The following is a 16823-nucleotide window of genomic DNA, read 5'->3' on the forward strand; positions in this document are numbered from 1 at the left end:
TTATTGAATTCCGGTGACCTTGGGACCACCTTACCAGTGCGGTTAAAACGATCTTTCAATTTTTCAAATGTATCTTGTCTAGGTTGCCGCCTATCTAAAAACCATTCTTGATAAGTTCTAGCTGATAGGTATGAATTTTTATTGCATTCCCCCAATATCCAGATCATATCTAAAATTTCATCAGTAGTAAAATTCATTATTGCTAATTTAAATTGAATTAATTACTGAATTACTAAATAATAATTGTTGCTAATTTACGGTGTATCCCAATACTGAATTAGTAAACAATAATGTCAAACTGTCAGTTTCTGACAAATCAATCATGGCCGACTCAAAATAATTATTGGTAAACGTTAAAATATCTACCAAATTAATACTTTGATAGAAAAATAAAAATATCTAGAAGACTGGTAACTTTAGGTATAGGGAGTACTTTATAAAATTTGAAGTACGATATTAGTACTTTTTGATAGTGATATAAAATACAGAGTGTTCTATTTAAAATTACCAAGAAAATAATGTACTTGCATTTTGACTTACCCTGTATTTGATTTAACGAATATTATAAAAACGAATATGTTTTATAATTTTTAACAATTATTAAAAAACTATGGTTGCAATATATCAATGTTCCTATACTCCTTTTTAATTATACAGGGTGTATATGAACTGAGTGGACTGTATATTATTTTTATTTGGTCGAATTAAAACGCATTCGCTTACGCATAAGGGGTTTATTTACTAAATTTACAATATGAATAAAAATGTGTCTTCACACCACGGCGGTCGGTGAAGGTCTCTCTCTGTTGAATTTTGAATTTAAGACGCCACCTCGGCACGGACCATCTGGCTGGTAAGCTGCGTTGCCGATGTTTGCAGTCTCTAACATGCCCCCGGCCTCGAAAGGACCTGCTTTCAATCTTGAATTGGTAGTGGGCAAATTTTTGGAAAAGCTCGACGAATGACACCAGTTGCAGTTCGATGCCACTCGACAAATTCCATCCTTTCCAGGATGTAACTCCAGAACACGACCCAGTCTCCATTTCAACGGATTGATATTATCCTCCTTCACGAGTACCATGGAGCCTTGTGATAAAGTTCTCTGCGTCTTTTTCCATTTAACCCTCTGCTGTAATTCGGATATATATTCTTTCGACCATCGTCGCCAGAAGTTCTGTCGCATTTGTTCCAGGAGTTGGAAACGAGAAAGTCTTCCAGTAGGTAAATCTGTGATGTCGGGTTCTGGTGTTGCTATTAACGGTTTGCCGATGAGAAAGTGAGCAGGAGTTAATGGATTTTCATCGTTAGGATCGGAAGAGAGTGGTGAGAGGGGTCGGGAATTTAAAATCGCTTCGATCTGTGCAAAAACTGTTGATAATTCTTCGAATGTTAGAATATTATTACCTACAACTCGCTTTAAATGATTTTTGCTTGATTTAATTCCTGCCTCCCAGAGGCCACCGAAATGAGGAGAATGTGCTGGAATAAAGTGCCAGTTTATATTTTCGGATGAGCACAACTCCAAAATTTTATTTGATTTGAAATCAAAAACTTACTTAACGCTTGTAATTCGTGATTCGCGCCAACGAAATTAGTACCATTGTCAGAATATATTTGTTGAGGTTTTCCGCGTCTGCTAATGAATCGTTTTAGTGCTAATAAAAAAGTATCTGTCGAAAGATCAGAAACTAGCTCAATATGAACTGCTTTGACAGCAAAACATACAAACAGTGCCATATAACATTTTGAAGTTTTACTGCCCCTACCGTATCGATTTTTAATAATAAAAGGTCCGCCATAATCTACCCCACAAACCTTGAATGGATAACCAGCATCAAATCGAGTTTTCGGCAAATTACCCATTATAGGATTTGTGTTCTTCGCATTGAATCTGAAGCAAGTCACACACTGTCTAACTGTTAATTTAGCAAGATTTCTTCCTGATACCGGCCAAATGGACTGACGTAAAGAACTAAGCAAAAGTTGTGGGCCGGCATGCATCAATTTTAGATGCTCTGATTTAAAAATTAATTTGGTTAACGGATTGTGTGCCGACACGATAATGGGATATTTCTTGTCATACGAATAATCTGAATTTGTTAAACGACCACCAACTCTTAATAAACCTTCCTGATCGATAAAAGGATTAAGATTAAGAATTTTGCTTTTAGTATTGATTTCTTGTTTGTTTAATAAGTTGTTTATCTCTGCGGTATATGACTCTCTTTGTGACATTTTGAGAAGAAGCTTGTATGCCTTTCTTAATTCTTCAGTATTAAGAGGACCAATTGTTCGTCTAGAATCTTTATTTGAGATCATTGAAACGAATCTTAGAACAAAGGCTACTGTTCTAATTAGCTTGCTCAATGAAGAGAAGCGACTTATATCTACTACTGGTTCCAACGCACGTATTAAGAATGCATTTGAGGTACACTTTAGTTCAGGCAAGTTCTCTGGACACTTTACCTCTTGAGGCCAATCGCATTCGGATTTGTTTAACCAACTTGGACCAGACCACCACAAATTAGATATTTCCAACTCATATGGACTGATACCGCGTGACACTAAATCTGCAGGATTGTCCTTTGAGGAAACGTGCCGCCAATCACAAGAACTAGTTAAAGTTTGTACTTCGGCAACTCTATTAGAGGTAAACGTTTTTAATCGGTGTAGTTCCGTTTTCAACCAACCGAGCACGATTGTGGAATCTGTCCATAAGGTAACTCTTTCAAATGTTGTGTTGTTAAGTGCATCCTTAACAATTGTACATAATTTGGATAAAACAACAGCTGCGCATAACTCGAGTTTGGGAATCGTAATAGTTTTCAACGGACTTACTTTAGATTTTGCGCATAGAAGCCTAACTGAAACTTGATTAGTTCGAGTAATAGAACGTACGTAGATGCATGCTCCATACGCGCGCTCGGAAGCATCCGAGAAACCATGTAATTCAATTGATCGTACATTTGGTAATGTTACGTGACGTGGAATAATTAATGAATTAAGTTTAGGAATCTCAGATTTGAACTTAAGCCATTTACCATGTAACGGTTGAGGAACTGATTCGTCCCAACTTAATTGCTCTAGCCAAAGCTTTTGAAGTATAATCTTCGTTTTAATAATACAAGGCGCTAAAAGGCCTAGTGGATCAAATATTTGACCCACAGCCGAAAGAATGATTCTTTTAGTTACACGACCGTCTATAGCATTTGGTTCAATTTTAAACGTCAAAGAATCAGAATCGCATGACCAACCGAGACCTAATGTTTTTGTGTTTTGATCTTCACTGAATTGAACCGGTGAATTGGTCTTCTGTGAAGGTACGTCGCCCTTTATAATTTGAAGTATCGTATCGCTATTTGAGTGCCATTTTCGCAATTTAAAACACCCTTCAGATAAAATTTTTGAAATACCCACGCCTAAACTCACCGCTTCTTGAATAGAATCAGCACCCGTAATTAAATCGTCTACGTATATATCGTTTTTAATTATTTGAGATAAATCTGGATTGTTTCCTTCACAATTTAAGGCTAGCTCCATGATGCAACGAATTGCTAGAAAGGGCGCTGAAGCAGTACCATACGTAACCGTGTTTAATTCGTATATCTCTAATTTCTCGTTGGGATTACTTCGCCAAAATATTCGTTGCAATGATCGCTCTTTCGGAGTAATCATTACTTGCCGATACATTTTCTCGATGTCGGCTGTTATCACGAATGCATGAATTCGAAATCTTAAGAGTATTGACAAAAGACTACTTTGTATTGTTGGGCCTACCATTTGTAGGTCATTAAGTGATAAACCTGTGGATGTGGCAGCCGAAGCATCGAAGACAACACGAAGCTTTGTAGTAACAGATTCCTCTCGAAGTACTCCATGGTGTGGCAAGTAATAGTGAATAGCATTTGTATTCAATTTATTTACTTTGGTCATATGACCTAACGCTTTGTATTCATTCATAAAATCGACATATTTTTTACGTAAATCCGAATTATGCTTAAGTTTTCGTTCTAATGATAAAAATCGCCTTCGCGCTTGTTCTTCCGAATCACCTAATTTATCTGTACCCGTTTTAAACGGAATAGATACTACGAATCTGCCCGTTTCTACATCGCGTTTCGTATTTTCAACAAAATGTTGTTCGCATGACGCTTCTTCTTCGGATATTGCGGGTTTTATACCGCATTCTTCTAATAACCAGAATTTCTCTAGTTGTTTTTGAATATCACCATTTAAAGACAGATTGCAGTGAGATACATTCGAATTTTCTGTAATGTTTCCAGAAATTATCCATCCAAAAGAAGTTTTTTGTAATACCGGCTGATCTGATCCTATACGTATTTGTCCAATTTGCATCAGATTCCAAAATAAATTTGCTCCAATGAGCAAGTCTATGGGACCTGGTTTGTAGAATTCTGGATCAGCAAGGATTATATTTTTTGGAATATTTAACCTATTGATATTAACAACAGTAGTTGGTTGGATTCCAGTAATTTCGTTTATGATAAGACATGATAATTTTACCGAATATGCACTATGTAGCGACTCCACAGAAATTTCGCATTTTTTCTTAATATGGGATTTGCTACTATTAAGACCTACCACGGCCATATTGATATTTTCTGTTTCGAGATTAAGTATATCGCATAAATTTGATGAAATAAAACTAGATTGGGAACCTGAATCTAGCAACGCGCGTACGGTATGAGGTTTATTAAATTTATCAATTACTTGTACCAAAGCTGTGGCAAGTAAAACGTTTTCCTGAGAAATATTTGAACAAGTTAGAGATACATTTGTGTTCTCTGTAGTATTATTTTCGCGTCTATTGTATTCGTTATTTTGTATATGTAATAATGTATTGTGTCTACCGTTACATTTTCTGCAGTTGCTTAATCTGCAAACCGTATTTATGTGACCAGGTCGTAAACAATTTATACATAATCTAAGTCTTTTCGCATGCGTATTTCTTTCTGCTGGGGAAAGTTTAAGAAATTCTGCACAGTTTCGAATATAATGATTTTGTTTGCAGAAAGCACAAGTCATGTTATTTCCCGAGCGATCAGCTGTATTATTGTTTCTTAAAGAAACATTTTCCGTATTGACAAACGATTGAGATATTCTGGATTGTTTTTTATGAAAAGAAGAGGTATTTCCTGAAGATGTATCGCGTTTAGATTCTATTGTTTCCAGCAAATCAGCCTTTGATTTTAAAAATGTTTTTAAATCTTGCACTGTTGGATATTGCATTTTCGATCTAAATTCTTCCCACTCTCGCGCTGTTTTATTATCCAACTTAGAAGTTACTATGTAAATTATTAAAGTATCCCAATGTTCGGTGGGTTGGTTTAATTGTTTTAATGCTTTTAAATGTTTTGAAATAGAATCTATCAAAGACCGTAATATTTTTGACGACTCACATGTTTTAACATCTAAATTAAATAATGCTTTTACATGATTATGAACAAGAAGTCTTTCGTTATTATAGCGTTCACAAAGCAAATTCCACGCTACAATGTAATTTGCCTCGCTAAACTCAATTGATGCTATTACTTCGGATGCGCAAGCTGAAAGTGAAGATTTAAGATAATGAAACTTTTGAAAATTCCGTAGTGCACTGTTTGTATGTATTAACGAGCTAAAAGTCTCGTGAAATTCCAACCAATCTTCATGACTACCACTAAATTTCGGTACCTCAACTGGCGGAAGACGAAACCCATTAAAATCGTTTACTTGACTACCCGATGCATTTTCCGAGTATGAACTGTTATTTGATAAATCTGTACTATGCCGAGAAAGTTTAGATTGTAATCGCTTACTTCGGGCCAATTCGCAATAAAAAGATTTCGTAAATTCCTCGCGTTCGGTATAACAAGTTTCTAATTCATCCTCATCAACTAAATCCTCTAACTCTAACTGCGATTCCTCGTAATTTTGTATTATTTTATTCGCTTATTCGATACGTAAATTTAAATTGTAAATCGCGTCCTCTAAAATATGAATTTCAGACCTTGTATCCGTTTCCAAATCATTTAAAAAGTTTTTAAAATGGGTTAATTTGGCTTTTACTGCACCCCGTTTTCGTTTTACAATTTTTATTTGCTCTTCGGTATTCATATTTATTTTAGTTATAAATAAAATTATTATTAACTTACTACTAAAAATTAAGAAACGAAAAAAATAAATTCGTATAAATTCTTTCGAAGAATAAATCAAGCAGTATTCACACAAACAGAAATTATTTTATTTTTTGGAGGAATAAATTCGGTAAAAGGATTGTTGTACTCACTCTTTGAATTTTAGGCAACGCCGCTAGCTCTCTGGCCACCCTCTGGCGTCAGGTACAACGTACAACAGCTTGGTTTTGGATGATCTGCTCTTGGTTACACGTGCACTTAAGAATTATTGGATGAAACTGTCCGTTTTCGAGTATCAAATCACTTTGATTTTAACGTTTATGCTGATTACTGATATCCGGTCGATGGATCAATTTATGTATATGAACTGAGTGGACTGTATATTATTTTTATTTGGTCGAATTAAAACGCATTCGCTTACGCATAAGGGGTTTATTTACTAAATTTACAATATGAATAAAAATGTGTCTTCACACCACGGCGGTCGGTGAAGGTCTCTCTCTGTTGAATTTTGAATTTAAGACGCCACCTCGGCACGGACCATCTGGCTGGTAAGCTGCGTTGCCGATGTTTGCAGTCTCTAACACAGGGAGTTAAACTTGATACGATTTTCAGGTAATATTGGTTAGAACTTTTTAAATCCCCGGTTTATATAATAAAACTTTACATTGTTGTGATGGGGAAGTGAAGCAGAAAAAAACAAAAGTTTGGTCTGCCACCATCTTATGGAACAGCCTGTAAGATTGTAACTAATTTTAAAACTAATCCTTACACTAATCAATCACCCTGTATATATATATATATATATATATATATATATATATATATATATATATATATATATATATATATATATATATATATATATCTTCTTCTTCTTCAGCCTTCATTCATCCATTGTTGGACATAGGCCTCCTCCAATTGTTTCCACGCTTCCCTATCTTTTGCAATTCTCATCCATTGCTTTCCAGCTACAGCTGTTATATCGTCTATCCATCTCTTTTTGGGTCTTCCCACGCTTCTTTTTGTTTCTCGAGGTCTCCAGAATGTCACTTTATGAGACCATCTGTTGGTGTCTTGTCTTGCTACATGTGCTACCCATTGCCATCTCAATGTCGCTATTTTTTCCATGATGTCGGTTACTTTAGTTCTTCGACGTATTTCGGTGTTAGGAATTTTGTCTCTGAGGCTTATATTTAACATGGCCCTCTCCATGGCCCGTTGAGTTACTCTTAATTGTTCTGCCATTTTTCTTGTTATTGCCATAGTTTCCAATACATAAGTTGCAACTGGTAGTATACAAGTGTCATAGGTTTTTCGTTTTAAGTGTATTGGGATTTTTCTGTCTTTTAAAATGAAGCTCAACTTCCCAAAAGCAGCTCATGATATATATATATATATATATATATATATATATATATATATATATATATATATTTATATATATTGTTATGTTTCTTCTTTACCAACCAAAGAAAAATAAATAAAAATATCCATCGGAATAAAATTTTAAGATATCATTATAAACAAAAATGTATATATTAATTTAAGATAAGATTTAGTGTAGATAAGAATAGAAATTTGAAACGACCTTTTTCCGTTTCAAACAAAATTATCAAAAAACCTTTGTTTAGAATTAAAAGACATTCTACCTGTAAGTTAATCTTTTCATTGTTTGTATAGTCGAGTATTAAATGACCATATTCTAATCTTTTGAAATATGTATAAATGATGTATTGAAAAAAACCAATTTTAAAGTAAGCTATTTAGTTTTTTCTCTGAAACCGAAATTAGGCTTTTCCAAAATCATGGTAAACACAATTTGAGCTTTTGATTGGACGGTCGTTTTTAAATGGAAATTTGTGAGTCGATCATGAGAGAGGAGAAGTTAGTCATATTTTGGTCATCGAAAGGAAACAGTCGTTTGTCTCAAGATATGGTGTGGTTCGTGAGTTTGGATACCGGCGTAACGAAAAGAAGTGAATAGTTTGAAGAAGGAGATAACAAGTAGATTAAAAGAGGTCCTTGTATCTACCGTGGGCATTTTATAAAGTATATGTGAAAGTATTCTTACGGCATCAAGTTGACAAAAGGAGGTCCTGGTGTCATAAATAAGTAGCTGAGTTTGGAGAAGTGAAGCAGGTGTTTTTTGTGTAGTCTGCAGGAAGTTTGCAGAGACGTTAAGAAAGAGCCGAGGTGCCAAAGAGGAGAGATCACATCGTTGAGGAGACTGGACTTTTCTGGGTATGTTCCAACATACAACTCAAGAAGAAAATAAGCTGTAAGTGTTTGTACAATTAAATTTTATATCTGTGAAGGATCGGTTTGACATCATGGTCATTATCATTCAAATTTAAGAACTGAGGTTTTGTTAGGCTAATCAAAAGTTTAAAGTTTTGTTGTTTCTGGTTTCCAGTAAAGAAAATTTTAAGTAAAATTGGTTTTCACGTAATATAAATGTATGTAGCTTTATAATTGATTTATTTTCTTGTATGCTGATTGATAAGATAACGACAGAATTTAATAATTGTTTTATTCGTTCATATAAAATAAAGACACGTAAATCTTTGTAATATAATATATTTGTATTCTTATCCTTTCTTCTCTCTCCCGATAAAAGACAACTAGAAAATCTTTTGAATCCATCGAACACAGGTAATATAAGGATTATTTTACTTTTGATAACAAACAAGTTATATAATTTTTTATTGGCTCAATAAACTAAGATTAAAGTCAAAATAAACAATCATAACAAATGGCCCCCAACGTGTAAGGCGTAGAAAGTATTTCTAGTTAAAATTTAAACGGATAGAGAAAGAAAGCAGATTGATTGAAAATTTATTTGCCGATGGTTAAAGTTTATAATATTTGCTTTTATGACATTACATTTCAAATTTCTCTAGGTACAAATTTTTACATGATATAATTTATGATATTTGATTGATTTTTACAACTGACAAAATTTTAAAATTGTATTGCATTTATTTGAATTTATTGCATTTGGGATAAGAGGAAATGTTTTCGTCTTTGCAACATTACTCGAATTTTATATTTGGCGGGGATATTATTGCACAAATTTCAAAGCTCAATATTTGGCGGGGATAAATAATCTAACGAACATGTCGACCACAAGGAGTCAAAGCAAAATGCAGGAAAGGAAGGAGGATAACAGAGAAGATGAAACAATTTTGGAAGAAGGATCGGATAATGAAGGAAATGTTACAATAGTCGAGGAGAGAAAAGAACCATCAGGAATAGATAAAATATTACAACTAATGCAACTCCAGTCACAAAAAATGGATAGAAATCAACAAGAAACAAAACAAACAATGGAAGAAAACCAACGGGAAACAAGACAAGCAATAGAACTAAATAACAGGAATATAGAGCAGCGTCTTGAAAACTATGAACAAAAATTAGAAGAAAATGATAGGAAAATGGAAAAACGTTTGACAAATATGAAAATGATATAAAAGTCTGTTTAGAAAAAGTCAGAGAAGAAACAGAGAGGAAACTAAAGATGCAAAGAGAAGAAATAGAAACTAAAATGAAAGATATTAAGACTGTCCAGAAAAAGGAATTAGAACAGTTGGAAGAAAAATTTGAAATGGCGCTACAAGAAGACAAGAAAGAAATAGAAAAACAAATTGAGGATATCAGAAAACAACGAGAGATGGGAGACAGGAGAGAAGTACTCATCCAAAGTCCGGGTGACATAAAAATACAGTTTGGCGGTGACGTAAAAAAATTACACCCAGTAATTTTCATTAACAATTTAAAAAAGAAAGTACGACATATCGGTAATTTCGAAACAGCAAAGGAAACGATAAGGAACCATCAGGTTCCTTATCGTTTCGTTAGGAGGCAAGTTTATGGTTTGATAGCAAAGAAGAAGAATTGCAAAATTGGCAAACATTTGAACAAAAATTTCTGAATTATTTCTGGGGGAAAATACAACAGATAGAGATAAACAAGGAATTACAAAATGGGAGATACCAGGATAGTATAGGTATATCAGAAAAAACATATGCCCTACAACTATACAACAATACAAGACACTTACATTACAACTATTCGTCCGAACAGCTAGTGGAACTAATAGCCAGACATTTTGAAGATACCTTAGAAGATCACATAACTACAAAACTACAAAGATATTGACAGTTTATGTCAATTCTTACAAATACGAGAAGCAAAATTAAGAGAAAGAAAAATGAGGAGAACGCAAGAAAATTATAGACAACGAGAAAATCAAGACTATAGAGATAGAGGACAAAACTTTAGGAGAGAGTACACAAGAAGAGAATTTGTCGCGAGGAGGGAAAACGAAAGTAGAGACAACGGAAGAGTAAATTATGAACAAAGAAATCGGCAATGGAACGAAAACAGATATCGAGATAACCAGAATAGAAACAACACTCGCACATATCAGGAAAACCGAAATAATAATAGAACGAATGAACCGGAAAATCTCGGAAACCGATACGGGTCCGAGAGACCAAGAGAAAATAGAAGAGCGGTCAACAACACACACATAGAGGAATATGAGGATGAGAGACAAAGAGACAGAAGTAGAAGCGAACAAGAACAGCAAGCGTCCTTTTCACGAAGGCGCTCACTAAAGACAAAGAAACAAACAGGAATTTTTTGTCACCCGAAGGAATTTATTAAATTGGCAGAAAATAAGGACAAAATAAGTGGAGCAAATCTGTAATTTGTAGATGGTTTTATCAACGAGACACCGATTAAAATTATGATTGATACTGGATCGGAAATGACACTGATCAACAGAAAACTAATAGAGGAAGTTAATTTAACGAATTTGATCTACAAAATACCACGGGTAAATTTGGTGGGTGCAAATAAACGGACATTGGCAACGATAAATGAGGGAATACGAGTGAAAGTACGATTGGATAAGAAATTTTATGCACTACAATGTGTTGTGATGCCAAACATGTCGCATGATATGATCGTAGGAGTGGATGAATTGGCAGAAAAACATGTGGTGATAGATTTCAAAAATAACACGATGAAAATCACAGAGGAAAAAGAAGAAGAACAGGACAGTCAGGAAAATGAACATGGGAAAAAGAAAATTGATAATTCGGAAAAAGAACAAACAGTGGAAATGAATTTGGCAACGAAGCGAGGACAAAGAAGAAAAGGAAGAAAACTTAAGAAAAGGATAAAGGAAGTCACTACCGGAGATTCCTCAAAAGAAGGGATAAGCCCCGAAGAAGAAAAAGAAATAGTGTCAACAAAGGAAAATGAAAAGGATATGATTGAAACAGTGGTATTTAAGGAAGAGATTGATGAAAAAGAGGAGGAAAAATGTGCGATAAATATGTGTCAAGAATCTGAGGAAAAAGAAAGAAAATTGATATGTGGAGAAGAAAAAGAAAATGAGGTGAGTCTGATGTTAAAAGAACACGAAACTTTAATAAATGAGGAAAACAGAGTAGAAAAAAGCACCAACATTCTTTTGAGGTTAAAAACTTGGGAAAGACGTACCCGATCCCATATAAATATCGACAACAGGTGAAAGAAGAAATTAAAAAAATGTTGGAAGACTATTCTTTATTGTTTTTGCATAGAGAAAAATCCCTAAATAATTCAGTAATTTTTATTGTATGCAAAGGCGGGGATTTGTTATGTTTCTTCTTTCCCAACCAAAGAAAAATAAATAAAAATATCCATCGGAATAAAATTTTAAGATATCATTATAAACAAAAATGTATATATTAATTTAAGATAAGATTTAGTGTAGATAAGAATAGAAATTTGTTTGGCAAACGACCTTTTTCCGTTTCAAACAAAATTATCAAAAAACCTTTGTTTTGAATTAAAAAACATTCTACCTGTAAGTTAATAATCTTTTCATTGTTTGTATAGTCGAGTATTAAATGACCATATTCTAATCTTTTGAAATATGTATAAATGATGTATTGAAAAAAACCAATTTTAAAGTAAGCTATTTAGTTTTTTCTCTGAAACCGAAATTAGGCTTTTCCAAAATCATGGTAAACACAATTTGAGCTTTTGATTGGACGGTCGTTTTTAAATGGGAATTTGTGAGTCGATCATGAGAGAGGAGAAGTTAGTCATATTATGGTCATCGAAAGGAAACAGTCGTTTGTCTCAAGATATGGTGTGGTTCGTGAGTTTGGATACCGGCGTAATGAAAAGAAGTGAATAGTTTGAAGAAGGAGATAACAAGTAGATTAAAAGAGGTCCTTGTATCTACCGTGGGCATTTTATAAAGTATATGTGAAAGTATTCTTACGGCATCAAGTTGACAAAAGGAGGTCCTGGTGTCATAAATAAGTAGCTGAGTTTGGAGAAGTAAAGCAGGTGTTTTTTGTGTAGTCTGCAGGAGGTTTGCAGAGACGTTAAGAAAGAGCCGAGGTGCCAAATATATATATATATATATATATATATATATATATATATATATATATATATATATATATATATATATTGATAACCATCACAGATAACTAACTTGACTGATATATCCATTAACAACTAACATACCTTTATAATTAATTTTCATTAACAAAAAATATATAACATTCCCTTGCTTTTCTTAGATACATCTCAATAAGATGCAATAATACATGAACAATATAATATAATTAAATAAAGAAAATCAAAATAATATTTCCCTTTACTGGGATTTAAATTCATTCGTTTTTTACCAATGAACCTTAACGACATAAAGATTCATACGAACTAATGAAGTTGTCAGCGCTTGCGTTCTGGCTAAAACAGAACCTCACTTTTAAACTATCTAAAAATCAAAAATTTAGTTATTGCCGACAATTCAAAGAATTACCTCCTTTTAAATGTAGTTACATTGGGTTTTTCGATTAACCTTGGGTAAGCCTTTACGTGTCAAGTTCAAAGCTACCATACATTTCAAACCTTAAAAAAACTTTTTTTTTGCACATAGTAACAAAAAACTACACTATGTTACTAGCAAAGTTGTTTAATATTCTAACTCTACAATTCTAAGTTACGGTAAGATCAATAATGTTTTAATAGATAATATATGGTAGCTAATTATAATTTATTCTCTTTCAGCCCTGAAGAAGCCAAATTAATTCTCTTTGGCGAAAACGTTCGGCGAAACAATTGATACACATTAGAGTCTTTTTGCAGATTTCCCCAATATTTAAGAGTTTACTATATATATATATATATATATATATATATATATATATATATATATATATATATATATATATACATATATTAATATATTAATATTAATATATTTTAAAGTAGATGACTTTAAAATTATATTGCCAATATTACTAAGTTGCATTCTTCGGACGACTTTATTGTAGGATAAAGAAATTATCTCAAATATTATAATAAAAATTGAAAAAAAAAACTGAAGCAAATTAGATAGTTTATTTAACAATTTATTGAAATAATGCATATTCGTAATGTACTCAAAGAGTACATACAAATTAAAAAAGGAACGTTGAAACCCATAAATAAGAACCAGCGATACAGCTAACAGCTCCTTCCCCCTCCCTACGGCTTCCGTGAGTTTCGAAGCCAGCCGATTTTAAGGACCACATTTTGAAGCTTCGTGGACGATTTCGTTTGAAACGCAATCTTTTTAGAATTTGGTTCGTTAAAACTATAAAGTATTTTCTTTTAAATAACGCTAATTAGATTTATTAATTATTATAAACAAAGCTGCTATGAATAAAATAAAAAAAAAGGCTAACTTTGTCCCAAATTATTTTAGGACAAATTTTTTTTCTTTTAAATTTGTGAAAAAATTCAGGCTTCAGCTAAAAAAATAATATTCTTGCAGGCAATGGTTAAAAAGTTATTCTAATTGTTTATAAGCAAAAAAGCGACATGTTTTTGCAAAATTATTTTGCAATATTTAAAATTAATTTTCTTAATTTTTTTTTAATGTTAATAATAGAACAAGTCTTCTTCTTCCAGAAACTATCCTTACAATTACTAAAACTATATAATTTTTTGACTTATATTGTTGCAAAAAAAATTAATTTAGGATAAACAAATAAAATAACTTTTAAACTATTTGACTGATCACTTTGAAATTTTAACCATATTTTAAGCACTACAAGGCACAGCATTCCATGAAATATAAATGTTATAAGTTTATTTTCAAAAAAGTTATTAACATTTATAAAAAACCGAAGGATAGAAACATTTAGAAAACGCCATTTTAAAGGTTTTTATATGACTTCTAAGTTTCTTCTCTTCTAAAATTTGTCTAAAATGCTTCACTTTTTGCTGATGGACGAAAAAAGCAAAAATTTTCCGTTTTTTGACTTTAATTTGTTAATAACTAATTAAGTCCAAAAAATCGACTGCAGGAAACATATAGGTTTTTGTTACAGAGGTCCATACTACTCATAACAACTGTCGTTTGCCTGGCCGGACGAGAGTCATGAAAAAATGCTTATTTCCCTGGGCTAATATTATTATTGTGGTGTGTATAATCGTTTTTCATTCCATGAAGTGTTATATACCTGATGTTTACCGTTCATTATTTAAATTTTTTTTTAAAAATGTGTAGTTGGACATAGTGTTGTCTACCTCTAACAACTTTTTTAAATAATGTGGCATTGCATGTTAAGGTCTTTACGAAATAAACAATACCAGCACATTAAACAGCTTCTACTATTATTTTATTATAGGTAAATATTATAATGTTATAATAATTAAGTAAAATTATAGATGTCAAGTTTCAAAATTGTTAAAGATGCTCCATATCATCTTCATCTTCTTGTGGGTAATCGTTTGTGGCTACATCGCTATGTGTTAAATTTTGATAAAACGCATGACAAACTGACGGAACAAAAGGCAGTAGTGCAATTAAGTCATTGTACTTTTGTTTTGTGATTGGTAATGGGATTACTGAGACCTGATTTAATTGGGCTGGAAACGTTACTTGCTGTCGAATGGAGTACTGAAATCAAGATTTCGATGTTTGTCAAAGCATCGTGTATTAAATTATAATCCGATTAAAGCACGAAAAATTATTTATAGTTGTGGTGCACTACACAACATATCAAATTTTTATAAAGATGAAGGTCCAGAAGAAGATTTAGAACTGGATGATGAAAATGACCTTAATATAATTAAAAATGTACCAGTTGACCAAAATTGGTACAGAAGAGGAGAACAAATCAGAGATGCAATTGTTCAGCAATATTTTAATAATGTATAATTTTATAAATAAAAATATTTTAGCAATGTTCTGAAACTACTTTTGGTATAGTCAAGTTAAATATGTTTTTATTGGATTAAGCCACAATTATTGGTTGTGGTGAAAATCTCATTTTTCATTAACTAATATTTGACGTTTCAATTTCCATTCTGGAAATCATTCTCAAAACAGGTTTTTTGTACAAATTACAATGTAATTGTATGTAAATATGGATTATACAAATTTTACATAATTTGTAAAAAAACCTTTTTTGAAAACGCTTTCTGGAGTGGAAATCGAAACATCAAATATTAGTTAATTAAAAATGTGATTTCATCACAATTACAACCAATAATAATTGTGGTTCAACCCCAAAAACATAATATTTATAAATATTTTAATTGGAAAATAATAAGTTTTACCAAAAAATAAATAATTCTGACCTTGTTTTCTTCCAGGATGTTTAGTGATAGAAAATAAGTTTACTTGTTTATTTGGTGCCTATTATACACAGTCTAAGGAGTTGAAGAAAAAAAAGAGACGATTTTTAAGAAAAACATTTATTTGTACAATTTTTTTTGTAATCTTCATCTTCTAAATGATAAAATGGCCCTGGCCACTCTATTTAACGCTGACGCAATTGCATAATTTGACCTGGCAAGGTTTGCAACTGCTGGTCATGCAGTTCCATAGCAGTTGTCACCCTACTCCCTGCCCTACCCCTATTCAGTCTTCTAGGTCTTCTTCTCTTGGATATTGCAGGTGGGCTATCTGAATTTGGAGTATGAATTTGACTTTGCTCTGTTGAGGGAGTTGTCTGTGGCTGTACATAACCTGAAGTTGAGGCAATTTCCACTGGCAGTTCAAATAATTCTTCCTATAAAGAGTGAAAAAAAAAGCAAATGAAACATATTCATATATAATTTCAATTTAGTAATAATAACTTATCATCTAAATAAAATGTTATATTGAATAAAGTAACAATATCACAAAATATTGTCAGTCAAAAACACATTCTGATAGTATATCAATTTAGTGACAAAGAACTTACTTCAGTAACAATCATTTCCACGCCAGCTTCTGATAATTGGGCTCCTTCTACTGACAGCTCAGAAACTAGTAGACTCAATATTCTTTCTTCAAAAAGAGTTAATGGTTTGGTAGCACCTCCTCCTCCAGTTCTCTGGCATCCATACCTCACCTCTCTGGCACGTCTCTTGGCTTTGGTTTTCATTTCTGATATTGTCTGAAAATTTATTATTGTGTAAAATTGAGCTCATGTATTAACTGAGCCTATATATATATATATATATATATATATATATATATATATATATATATATATATATATATATATATATATATATATATATATATATATGTATATAGAAATGTAGCCATAAGCTCCCTTACTATTAAGAATCAGCAGATTCCGATATCCGACGTTATACATAGGAAGAAATCAATATTTTTATTATTAT

The 16823-nt window shown here is 32.4% G+C and overlaps 1 protein-coding gene across 1 annotated transcript; it reads right to left on the reverse strand.

The window, feature by feature from the left end:
- Positions 1 to 772: 772 nt before the first annotated feature.
- Positions 773 to 16576, reverse strand: LOC140450838 (uncharacterized). The gene is made up of 4 exons (XM_072544512.1): positions 16394 to 16576; positions 15979 to 16219; positions 1557 to 5951; positions 773 to 1479 (listed from the first exon to the last, which is right to left on the reverse strand). The coding sequence occupies exons 1-4, from the start codon at positions 16574 to 16576 to the stop codon at positions 773 to 775; spliced, it is 5526 nt and encodes a 1841-aa protein (XP_072400613.1).
- Positions 16577 to 16823: the final 247 nt, after the last annotated feature.

Source organism: Diabrotica undecimpunctata, chromosome 9, assembly GCF_040954645.1.
Source record: "Diabrotica undecimpunctata isolate CICGRU chromosome 9, icDiaUnde3, whole genome shotgun sequence".
NCBI classification, from domain to species: Eukaryota; Metazoa; Arthropoda; class Insecta; order Coleoptera; family Chrysomelidae; genus Diabrotica; species Diabrotica undecimpunctata.

What these genes read in the sequence shown, in the direction of transcription:
- LOC140450838 (XM_072544512.1), bottom strand. Translation starts at nt 16,576, where the DNA reads ATGAAAACCAAAGCCAAGAGACGTGCCAGAGAGGTGAGGTATGGATGC. An exon ending in TGGAAATGATTGTTACTGAA is followed by an intron (nt 16,220 to 16,393) that starts GTAAGTTCTTTG and finishes CACTCTTTATAG; the next exon opens with GAAGAATTATTTGAACTGCC. An exon ending in TCACGAATTACAAGCGTTAA is followed by an intron (nt 1,480 to 1,556) that starts GTAAGTTTTTGA and finishes ACTTTATTCCAG; the next exon opens with CACATTCTCCTCATTTCGGT.